This window comes from Aquarana catesbeiana, linkage group LG03 (genome assembly GCF_042186555.1).
Source record: "Aquarana catesbeiana isolate 2022-GZ linkage group LG03, ASM4218655v1, whole genome shotgun sequence".
Lineage (NCBI taxonomy): Eukaryota > Metazoa > Chordata > Amphibia > Anura > Ranidae > Aquarana > Aquarana catesbeiana.
Genome location: NC_133326.1, coordinates 317029694 through 317042216, shown reverse-complemented (window position 1 = coordinate 317042216; position 12523 = coordinate 317029694). Strand labels below are relative to the sequence as shown.

The 12523-nt window shown below is 38.8% G+C and overlaps 1 protein-coding gene across 40 annotated transcripts in view; it reads left to right on the top strand.

Annotated features, from left to right (window-relative positions):
- Window positions 1-12523, top strand: part of MYBPC1 (myosin binding protein C1) — a 173210-nt gene that overhangs the window by 123704 nt on the left and 36983 nt on the right. For 38 of the 40 annotated variants that reach the window (XM_073620372.1, XM_073620371.1, XM_073620370.1 and 35 more), the window contains 3 exons: window positions 3599-3733; window positions 5353-5754; window positions 7589-7960. In XM_073620372.1, coding sequence (XP_073476473.1) covers window positions 3599-3733; window positions 5353-5754; window positions 7589-7960 — 909 coding nt within the window. The remainder of the gene's footprint in view (window positions 1-3598; window positions 3734-5352; window positions 5755-7588; window positions 7961-12523) is intronic. The other 2 variants (XM_073620367.1, XM_073620373.1) reach the window with 2 other exon arrangements.

Genomic DNA, 12523 nt, shown 5'->3' with positions numbered 1-12523 from the left:
GTCACTAAATGATATATTGCTCAAACATGCCATGGGAATCTGTGAAATTACACCCCAAAATACATTCTGCTGCTTCTCCTGAGTATGGGGATACCACATGTGTGAGACTTTTTGGGAGCCTAGCCGCGTACGGGACCCCGAAAACCAAGCACAGCCTTCAGGCTTTCTAAGGGCGTGAATTTTTGATTTCACTCTTCACTGCCTATCACAGTTTCGGAGGCCATGGAAAGCCCAGGTGGCACAAAACCCCCCCAAATGACCCCATTTTGGAAAGTAGACACCCCAAGCTATTTGCTGAGAGGTATAGTGAGTATTTTGCAGACCTCACTTTTTGTCACAAAGTTTTGAAAATTGAAAAAAGAAAAAAAAAAAAAAGTTTTTTCTTGTCTTTCTTCATTTTCAAAAACAAATGAGAGCTGCAAAATACTCACCATGCCTCTCAGCAAATAGCTTGGGGTGTCTACTTTCCAAAATGGGGTCATTTGGGGGGGGTTTTGTGCCACCTGGGCATTCCATGGCCTCCGAAACTGTGATAGGCAGTGAAGAGTGAAATCAAAAATTTTCACCCTTAGAAATCCTGAAGGCGGTGCTTGGTTTTCGGGGCCCCGTACGTGGCTAGGCTCCCAAAAAGTCCCACACATGTGGTATCCCCATACTCAGGAGAAGCAGCTAAATGTATTTTGGGGTGCAATTCCACATATGCCCATGGCCTGTGTGAGCAATATATCATTTAGTGACAACTTTGTGCAAAAAAAAAAAGTGTCACTTTCCCGCAACTTGTGTCAAAATATAAAATATTCCATGGACTCAATATGCCTCTCAGCAAATAGCTTGGGGTGTCTACTTTCCAAAATGGGGTCATTTGGGGGGGTTTTGTGCCACCTGGGCATTCCATGGCCTCCGAAACTGTGATAGGCAGTGAAGAGTGAAATCAAAAATTTACACCCTTAGAAATCCTGAAGGCGGTGCTTGGTTTTCGGGGCCGCGTACGCGGCTAAGCTCCCAAAAAGTCCCACACATGTGGTATCCCCATACTCAGGAGAAGCAGCTGAATGTATTTTGGGGTGCAATTCCACATAGGCCCATGGCCTGTGTGAGCAATATATCATTTAGTGACAACTTTTTGTAAATATTTTTTTTTTTTTTGTCATTATTCAATCACTTGGGACAAAAAAAAATAAATATTCAATGGGTTCAACAACATGCCTCTCAGCAATTTCCTTGGGGTGTCTACTTTCCAAAATGGGGTCATTTGGGGGGGTTTTGTACTGCCCTGCCATTTTAGCACCTCAAGAAATGACATAGGCAGTCATAAACTAAAAGCTGTGTAAATTACAGAAAATGTACCCTAGTTTGTAGACGCTATAACTTTTGCGCAAACCAATAAATATATGCTTATTGACATTTTTTTTACCAAAGACATGTGGCCGAATACATTTTGGCCTAAATGTATGACTAAAATTTAGTTTATTGGATTTTTTTTATAACAAAAAGTAGAAAATATCATTTTTTTTCAAAATTTTCGGTCTTTTTCCATTTATAGCGCAAAAAATAAAAACTGCAGAGGTGATCAAATACCATCAAAAGAAAGCTCTATTTGTGGGAAGAAAAGGACGCAAATTTCGTTTGGGTACAGCATTGCATGACCGCGCAATTAGCAGTTAAAGCGACGCAGTGCCAAATTGGAAAAAGACCTCTGGTTCTTAGGCAGCATAATGGTCCGGGGCTCAAGTGGTTAAGTATGTCACAGTACATGTTGGCATTCATGGTTCCCTCAATGAACTGTAGCTCCCAAGTGCCAGCAGCACTCATGAAGCCCCAGACCATGACACTCCTACCACCATGCTTGACTGTAGGAAAGACACGTTCTCGTTCCCCTTGGTCCTCTATGCATCTTGCAGCAGCTGTGAACCTCCACCCACGTCCTCCTCCTCTGTACCCCCTATTGGCCACTGGTATATATCCGTCCATGACACTGCACTGACATGTGCCATCTAGTGCGCATGTGCAGGCGTCCCTTCTGGGGCCATTTAGGGAGGCATGCTTCAGTCTGTCACTTGCCTCCACCTACGCTGCACGATAGACGGTGACTGGTTCTGGGCCGCCCTGCTCACTCCACTTTGGCCCATATCAGGTTAGCTCTGTCACACTCTATAGATATCTCTTTCAGGCTTTGTATGCATGATCCTACCCTAAGTGAACCGGCTTCTTTGCACTGCTTTCGCTGTAGACCCAGAGGGCAATCTAGACCCCATGTATTACATTTTAACATTATATACCCCCTAAATCTATCAGCTATAATCGTGAATCAATGTATAGTGTGACATTGGCCTTTATTTTGAATAATCTAACATTGAATGCCATCTTTGCGATAAGACGAATTATGTCCTTAGGAAAGCTTTATATTTCTACGTTTTGTACTTATAGGAAAAATGAGCTCTTTTTTCAGGGTTTTGTTTACTCTTCGGGCATTATTCAAGACCATTAATGCACAGTAACACTACTTGGGCCTGCATGTGGGTATAACAGCGGTGTACTTGTCCATGTCCATCTGATGCTCACCATTTTCGTTCATGAGTATGAATACCTTGGTAGGTTTCTTACTCACACAGACTGCTCTGCAGTAGTTCAGCCTGCTTCCATCTTCGGCTATATACTAGGTGGTAGTCCCTCTTTGCATATTTTATGCTTGACTGGTAGCTTTGTTTTCACTTGACTTCAGTGATGCTCATTTCTCTGACCCCGGTGCTGATTTTAATGTGTGACTTTGTCTCATTATAGAATATCAATATAGCGTATATAGGTCCAGAAATGCGTCAGTCTTAATATTGAAGGATTTGCAGCCATATATGATATCAGTTGCCCCTAAAGTCCCGTAGTATTTCCCTGTTGGGTACTCCATATATATTATTGTCTAATTTGGGATGTTGGCAACCTGTGAGTCTTCTCGGTTGGATCTTTATAATTTACAATGTTAGTCTTCATGTACATGGGATGTTGTTTAACCTCTCCTGGATGCTTTAACTTGACAGCTAGAAACCGACGTCTAAAAATCGCGTTTAGCCGCGTTTGCATCTAGAAGCGTTTTTTAAAAAGTTACCGCGTTTAGCAGCGTTTACAGGCTGTTACAGGCATTTGGCATTTCAAATGGCTCTGAACATCCATCCTGAACCCTTTTTTCTGCGTTCCAACAAATTCTTTTATACTCAACTGCCTAGAAATGACTGTGTACATGTACTGATAAGATAACATAGAGGAGAGTTCAGGGGCAGCTGAAAATAATGCCCAACTGCTCTTAAACGTCCCTTTACCAGCAGCAGTGTACATGAGGCCTTATACAAGCTGTACACTCACTACTTTACATTGTAGCAAAGTGTCATTTCTTCAGTGTTGTCACATGAAAAGATATAATAACATATTTACAAAAATGTGAGGGGTGTACTCACTTTTTTGAGATACTGTACATATAGGTGAAAAACAATCAGCTGGCCAGAAGATCATTTAATTAATGGATGTTCACCTAATGTTCAACTAGCTTCTAATGCTGCTTCCTTTTATTTAATCAGATTGTTGATTAATTTGCTTCCCTTTCCTCTAGCTGTCACAAGTGCGCCAACCATGCTGACCGTAGATGGAGTAACTGATACCACGGTGACAATGAAATGGAGACCCCCTGACCACATTGGCGCTGCAGGGTTAGATGGTTATGTTCTTGAATACTGCTTTGAAGGAGGTAAACATTCAGAAAGAATGTCCCCTGTCTCTTCTTTTTCTCTAATCCTCTTTTGCTTAACAGTATATCATTTAACAATAAACAGTACTGGGTTTCAACTGTTTCTTTTTCTAGTGTTTAAGAATGAGTTGTGAATATAAACAACCGGTACCCATCCAGACTAACATCTATGAGCATCGCTGCTGCCTGTTAGATCCAAACAAGAATGTTGCAGCCTTGTCAATGCAGTAACATAATGATATGTATTGCTGGGTCTTTGTACATTGCTGCTGTGCATGAAGAAAATTATGATTTGGATCTGGACTGGGAATGAAAAGAACTTTGATTTATAAATCATTCAAAACCACATATATGATCTTATAATATTGTATTGACAACAAAACCAACTTACAGCTACACATAGAATATATTTAGACTGTACATTTTATTCATAAAATTAAGTAGATTGTATTGGTGATAAGCATTTAAGAGATCATGTCTATTCACAGATGTCAGACACACTTTCCCAAGGATGCCAGGCTGTGGGTCCAATCCATGGACTATTAAAGGGACTTTGTAATCTCCTTAAAGCTGCTAAATCAAAGACCCTCTTTCCCTCCAAAGATATTATGCACCATAAGATGCCACATAGCAGAGCTAAAGCCTGCAAAAGTGCCCATGCAAATAATGGGTTTCTCAGAATCAATATTTGCATAGATGTGATATGTACCCACCTTCTATATGTTGGAGTTGGCGCTAGGCTTCCATAGACTATTACATGAGTGAAATGGTGGGGGTGACACACCTTCTCTCCCCACACACTAAATAATCGTGTATTTCTTTAGGCTCCAAGGGCTTTGTGAAGAGCAGGACAGTGATCTTTGGTGACCACAATCCAGGGAAGGAGCTTGCTATAGCAGCTTTGGACACACTACAGGGTCAATTTACATATTTGTACTTGATAACTTGATAAGTTATTATGTTGACCCATACATTTCTATGGATCTCTATGCATATATTAGAAGGACAAGAAATCTTACTATATGTATTTTTTTACACATTACTACTGATTTTAACAAAAGCCTGTGTAGAAACAGTTTTGTTTTAACCCACATATAAATGTATGCATTGACCACACATAGTATACAACACCTTAATTGCATTTATTAGTTGTGACTATTGACATAAACTTTATTTCCACTAGGAAAGACAGTAAAGGTAAATGACTATTATACAAAAATAGCAAAAAAGTTGGGAGGAAACTCTGACAACAATATACCGCTGGGAACATGCTAAAATCTAGCTCTGCACTATTCAGTTAGTATTGCCATATGGCTTCTACCACATACAGATTTAATTTTAGTCTATTAAAATGATATATACTGTAGACTTCTTTCCTCACACATTACTTTGAAGTGCAGCAAGAGGCCTTCATGTTTTATACTTTACTAAACTAAGCACGTGGAACTTCAGCATCAATATATCTGCACTGGTGTGAATGCCTGGATTAATGGTAGGGTAGATTAACATTGTTTTGTGTGTACATACCAAATAAAAACTAATGCACAGGTCAGATACAAATGCATCCCCAGCCCTGATTTGTCAAAACAGTATTTCTGAGGTTGGTGCATCTTCACCAGGAGGAAATGAGAAGCACGAAAAACCCGAATTTACAGATGCGGAGAATGACATGTTAGTTGATTGTGTGTCTAAGAATGGCCCACACATCTGCGGTGCTTTGTCTGCTAAAACTACCAAAGCTGAGAAGAGTAAGATATGGGCAGACATCCAAGCCAAGGTTAATGCCACAGGGGGCAAGAACAGGTCTATTGCAGACTTAAAAAAACAATGGAATGCTCTCAAAAAGAAAACCAAGGATAAATTGCAACAAAATAAAAAAGGTGTTATTGTGGAGAATGGAAATGTGCCTGAATCTGGATTGAATCTGACTCCTTTGGAGAAACGTGTGGAAGCCATGTTGGAACTTCAGGAGTTGGAGGGAACACCTGGAGATGAAGAAGATATCCAAGATGTTACAGGAGGTAAAACTTCATTTAAAATGTACAACCTTATTTAGGTTATATTGATATAAAGCAAGGTATAGTGAAATACAGAGAGGGTGTAACATCTGTCCTAGTGGTCCTCCCCATTTTTTTATCCACAATTCCAGCCCTATCCTTATCATGCAATAGTAGTTTTTCTCTGCCCAACTTCTTTTCCCCTCCATAGTGAAAGCCTTATAACTTAATTCAGTCCTCCCAATCTTTATAATGCCTTTACACTTTCCTGAATGAAGATTTTCATACTGGTCAATAGCTTATGTTTAAGGAATTCTGCAGAGAATATAGATATCTTTTGAGTTTCAGAAAATTGGCTGTTTAAGAAAAATAAATAGCAACAAGTTTTTTCAATGTAGTCAGTCATATAACCACTGATAAACCACCAGAAAGTCCAACTGAAGTCTCAGGTTTTCTTTTTAGATAAAGTCCTGTACCATTGCATTATGACACTTAACTGACTTTGTAAAGACATTCAAATAGCTTTGTCCCTTTTTGGAAATGTGCTTTCTGTCATTCAACTCCAGTGCTTTATACTGACAGAGATAAGTGAAGGCCACGCCCCTCCTCACACGCACCCTTTCACAGATTTTAAGTTGTGAGGAGAAGGGTGTTTCTGGTCAATTCTGTAAAATTACAGAGTGCATTAGATCAAGTTCTGGTGCATTTTGAACTGCACAATTATTTTGGACCCACAGTGCAAAGCTTCCACTAACAGGAAGGAATAGATAAAACTCTGAAAGTGAAGGCCATTAGTACAATGTCTATCTAACTGAATACTGGTTTTGGTTGGGCTTTAATAGTTCAAAATAGTGATAACTGCATTATTAAAAAAACTGAGTATAGTAAAGGTGTTGTGTATATGTGCTTAGTATATATCAGTATATGATCAGTGGCCAGACCATGTAGTTTGTACTGCAGGTCAATGATCTACAGCTTAATTGTGAAGCAATCCATTTACAGTAGCTTCACTTTATTGCTGAAGAGGATGCACAGAGCTAATCATTTTATTATCTTATAAAACATATCATTATTCAAACAAAGAATACCTCAATGAATAGCAGTATGACTATAAAGTATATAGAAATACTATGAACATAGAAGACTGAAAATAGAATACCTATGGGATTGACGTTTTGGGGAAATAATCCTATAAGATTAGGTTTCCTGGGTTATTGTCTCTTCACTCAACACAACACTTACTTATGCCTATGAGTATTATACTCATATTATTTACTTTTATAAAATATAATAATATTACTATTATATAGTATATAATGCATATTACACATATTGTTCTTCATTTTAATGAGGTAACTGTGTAATGTTGCAGGGTAATGTTTTATGTTTAGCACTATTGCCAGCAAGTGGCAAGCTTTTGGTAAGCTCTAAGTTCTCCAAAGGCATTTTCTTAAAGATGTTTTGCTATAATTGTATCCTAACACCTCTGTGTAGGTACTGTCCCCTTCTAGCAGAGATGCACAATCTTTGCAAGGTATCAACTATAGCAAGCAGACAGTACTGAAATTTCTCTGCAACGTAGGGCCTATTCAAACCACAGTATGGTACACTACAAAGCACGCATTTTTGTAACTTTAAGTACATTGCATAGGCAGCCCACTTAGGTCCTGTACCATTTTTTAAAACAACGATAATAATTTAGCCCTTTTCCTTCTAAAGTTACTAAACTAAAAATGTAATGTTGAAATTTTAGTGTTCTACTAATATTTAGTATGTGTATCATATGCAAATTATGTTTTCTTGGCCCCATAAGCATGTGTAAAATTCCATTTATCTGCGATTGCTCCATCTTCATCAGGAGGAGCAGACAAGCCGAAATTTACAGATGAGGAATTGAACACTTTAGTGGAAAATATTGCCAAACTTGGGCCCCAACTCTTTGGAGCTCAAACCAACGCTGCAGATAAGGACAAAATGTGGGCAGATTTACAAAAGCACATAAATACTGTAGGGGGCAATAACAGGTCAATCGAGGAAATAAAGAAAGCATGGAAAAACCTCAAACGGCAAACAAAGAAAAAGCTGGACCATAACAAAACCCAGAAAATTTTGGAAAGTAAAGGAGAAAAAGCCAATTTGCTTGAGTTGACATCCATAGAAAAGCGTGTGGAGGTTGTATTACAAATCAAAGAAATTGACTCTGAGGACTTCCATGAAGAACTGGATGAAGGTAACAAAAATATTCTCAATTTATTATACTTGTGCTTCACCAGTCATAGTAGGAATGCCTGTAATTATAACCAAATGTTCGTATTGCAAACTGTTCAAAAGCCTTTGCAAAAAATAACAAACTAAAGCATGGAAAATGCTGATATTGCTGATATAGCAGCCATTCTAAATGTTCTTTTTTATTTTATAATCTGCATTGCAAAAACCAGAACTGGAAGATAAAATGTGGCTGTTATGAGTATTACCTCCACTTCTCTTTGCAATAGATTGTAACCACATCCCCATTTCCTATAATGTTTGTCAAAGCTTCCCTTTTGGATCATAGAAAATGCTAACTTCTTATGCCCTGTACACACGGTCGGATTTTCCGACGGAAAATGTGTGATAGGACCTTGTTGTTGGAAATTCCGACCGTGTGTAGGCTCCATCACACATTTTCCATCGAAATTTCCGACACACAAAGTTTGAGAGCTTGCCATAAAATTTTCCGACAACAAAATCCGTTGTCGGAAATTCCAATCATGTGTACACAAATCCGATGCACAAAGTGCCATGCATGCTCAGAATAAATAAAGAGATGAAAGCTATTGGCTACTCCCACATTTATAGTCCCGACGTACATGTTTTACGTCACTGCGTTCAGAACGATCGGATTTTCCGACAACTTTGTGTGACCGTGTGTATGTAAGATAAGTTTGAGCCAACATCCGTCAGAAAAAATCCATGGATTTTGTTGTCGGAATGTCCGATCAATGTCTGGCCGTGTGTACAGGGCATTTGAATTAGATTAAAACACAACTCCAATTTTGTTTTGGATTGCATTGGGAAAGATTAGAGCCTCTGTCAGATTTTAACTGCTGCTTGTGTTCCTTTTCCTGTCAGTTCAGGAAGTAATGTAAAATTTCTCCAAGTGGAACACATACAAAAACAAAAATATTTTTACTAGAGTGGGCAAAGACCAGACCCTATGACATTATCTGTATTGTTGTGTGTGCCTTTATGTCATGGTGGAAACCGTGCCGCTCCATTTCTTGTATGGGCATGATAGGGGCAAGGAAGTGAGGAAAAACCTGCCCAGTGGCATCATAGAGAAAAAAAAAAACCTGGCAGAAATTCATCTCTCTTCCCCAATTTATCCACAACTAAAATATATTTTGGCTGGTACTAATGCTTCCTGCACAGTTAAGCAGCTGTATGACATAAAGATATTACAGGAATCTGTATGCCCAGTGCTTACATCATGGACAATTTTCAAGTTTAGGCTGCAATTGGCAATTTAGCATTGCCAATACTGGTTTACTGGGTGTTTAAATTCCTGGAAATTGCCTTCATTGTACTGTATGTCCTGATCCTTTTCCTACTGTGCACTTAGTAAAATGTGTTTTTGTAAATTATTGTTCATGTAATGCAAGAATACGAAGAAGGCCAGAAGCATACATACTGCACATCAGTTGTTCATTATTTTGACATTAGCCCACATCCAAACAAAGATGTAAGCATAGTTCAACCATTCAGTCCTTCCTCAAGTGAACACAGGAATTTTATTCAGGATTCGGCACTGGGCTGAATGAGCAATCTCTCTAACAGGAGCAGAATTTTCAAACCACGGCAGGATGGTCTCAGAGACAGAAGGCTGCTGGCATTAATGTTGGAAGCAGAAATTCTCCTTACTAATGATAACTCATCATATTGGCATTTTGTCAGAGACTGCTGGGGGGAAAAATGTAGTATTGTAGGTGGAAGTGCATTTATATTAAAAGCAGTATTAAACCCAAAAGCAAACATTTATTATATTGCAGCGTACCAATTTTTAGATGTGATAGCTGTATTTGTTTCCCATTTTAGACTTCCTTTCTTTTATTTTCATCTGGTAATCCAGCCAGCAAGTCTGTTGTGTTTCACAAGCACATGCCCTCTGGCGGAATGTATCAGTTTTCAAGGATGAAACAATCCACTTAACACTGGAAGGTGTGATTAAAATGAAAAGCTTTTATTTATTCATAATTGCTTAAAAGAAGAAACTCTGCGCTCAGAAGTAAAGTGCAAAAATAGCTGCCGACAATTAAAGATTTTGATACAAAATTCTATACAGACAATTCATAGAGAAGTGTAGTGCTCAAGAATAGATATGTGGGCAAAATTAAATAAAACCAATCGCTTTTAAATCAAGTGGAAAGAAAATGAAAAAAAGATAAGTCCATCTAAGAGGAGGAAAACACTCCACAGAAGTGAAAAACCATGTGGATGTCAGAAACCATGAATCAGACAGAAGTACAGTTAAATCACACTTGTTTAATAATAATAAAAAAAAAGGTACACAGAGTAGTCAAAACATAGCCAGAGTTCAGGAACCGGAACGAATAGTCAGACAAGCCAGAACGTCAGGGAGCCTGAGATGAACGTAGTAGAACAGCAAGCAGGATCTGGAGCCAGAAGAAATGTTAGCCAAGCAAGTCTTTAACAGGAACACAGGAGAACGTCTCTAGAGATGTGACCAGGGTGAAGGCAGAGATCATCTGGACTGGACAGCTTAAGTAGGCAGGACTGACGAGCAGGATATCATCAACAGGTGAGTCACTGTGGACAGATAGGAGCTGGCAATTAGCAGACAGCTGAGTAGCCAGCTCAGAGAAAAAAAGGGCTGAGCCCAGCCCTGACAGTGAAGAAATATACACATAAAGTCCATATACAGTATGTATACAGTAGTACAGATAAATTCATACAGAACAAAGTTCTATTTAATTCCATCCATTTAATAACAAATCTTCCAAAGCAGCTTCTCTGCCAGCAAGCGAAGTGAAATAACCATCCTCCACACAAACATGCTCTAGTTGATGCACCTTACCAGAATGTTTGACCACCTATAAGGGATGGCCAAACCGGCTTTGGGTATACTCCAAGTGGTAGGAAATCATTAAGCCTCCAGACAACAGCTCTCCATATAAACATTTCACAGGAATCTATCCAGGTTCAGAGAAAAGCAAAAAGGCTCTCATGGTATAGTATTTGGTTAAAATCAATTTAATATAAAGATTAAAACATACTCACAGGGCAAATATAACAAACGAGCAGTGTATAATATCAAAATACAGGCATCCTAATTCCTTCCTTGTGTTGCGCGTTTAACTTCCCGGGTCCCTGCTGGTGTGATCTGACAGATTCTGAAGACGAACTTTTACATGAAATGTATGTAGAGCTATACTTTAAAGGGCTAGAGGTGGTGCTGCCATTCTCTGCAGGTTTGGTGGTCCCTTATGTGTTACTATCCTTCTACCTATGAAGACCACTACCCAAGCAGTCCACCATCAGGTGTAAGAAGCCACTCCCCCTGATAACATCCTTGGTGACAAAACGCATTGTGTTGAGCCAACAAGAGTGACATGATCACACCAGCCAGGACCCGGAAGTTAAACGCGAAGGATTAGGAGCCTTTTTGCTTTTCTCTTAACCTGGATGGATTACTGTGGAGTGTTTATATGGAGAGCTGTTGTCTGGAGGTTTGATGATTTCATACCACTTTGACCATACACAAAGTCCATTTGGCCATCCATTATAGGTGGTCAAACATTCTGGTAAGGTGCATTAATTAGAGAACGTTTTTGTGTGGTGGAGGGTTATTTCAATTCGCAGCTGGCAGAGAAGCTGCTTTGAAAGGTTTGTTACAGAACTTTATTCTGTATGGATATATCACATATATTGTCTTTATGTATATAATTCTTCAAGTGTTTTTTCACTTCTGTGGAGTGTTTTTCTCCTCTTAGATGGACTTATCTTTTTTTCACGTTTTTTTTTTTTTTTCACTTGATTAAAAACCAATTGCTTTTATTTAATTTTGTCCACATATCTATTTTTAGGAGCTACACTTCTTTATGAATTATTTTATTTATTCATGAAAAACCTTTTTCCCAAAAAGAAAAAAACAGTTTGCTGTAACTGCTTATAAGATATGAGCTGGAGTCTGGCTTAAATTTGTTAGGCTTTTTGCACACTGGTGTTTTTCTAAACGTGTTTCTCCTTGAAGAAGAAAAGCAGCTGCGAAAATGCTCCTAAGCCACATGTTTTCAAACATGCTTAGGTGCATCAAGCGCTTGGGCATTTATTTCTTCATTCCATTGCCTAGAATAGTAATTTATTCTGACCCCTGAAATGAAAAAACACTTGAGCGCTATGAGCGCCTAGCGTTAACACACTTTTAGAACGTGTTTACCTCCGTTTAGGTGTGACAGGCATTTTTTTCTGCCAAAACACTCCTCTCTTGAAAACTGATGCAGCCACCACATCTAATGATGACTACGCTGCAATATAGTACATTTTTGGTTTTGGCTTTAATGCCACTTTTGAGTGTATAGTACAATTTAATCATTCAGTCCTCCCTCAGTGATAAGACAGGGATTTAATTCATGGCTCTGCATTGGGCTATATGAGCAATCTCTCTGAATAAGGCAGAATTTTCAGGGCACACCAGGATGCACTCAGAGTCAGAAGGTTGCAGGCAATAGTGTTGGAAGCAGAAATTCTTTTCACAAATAATAACTCATCCATCAGTGCTGAAGTGCTGTTATAC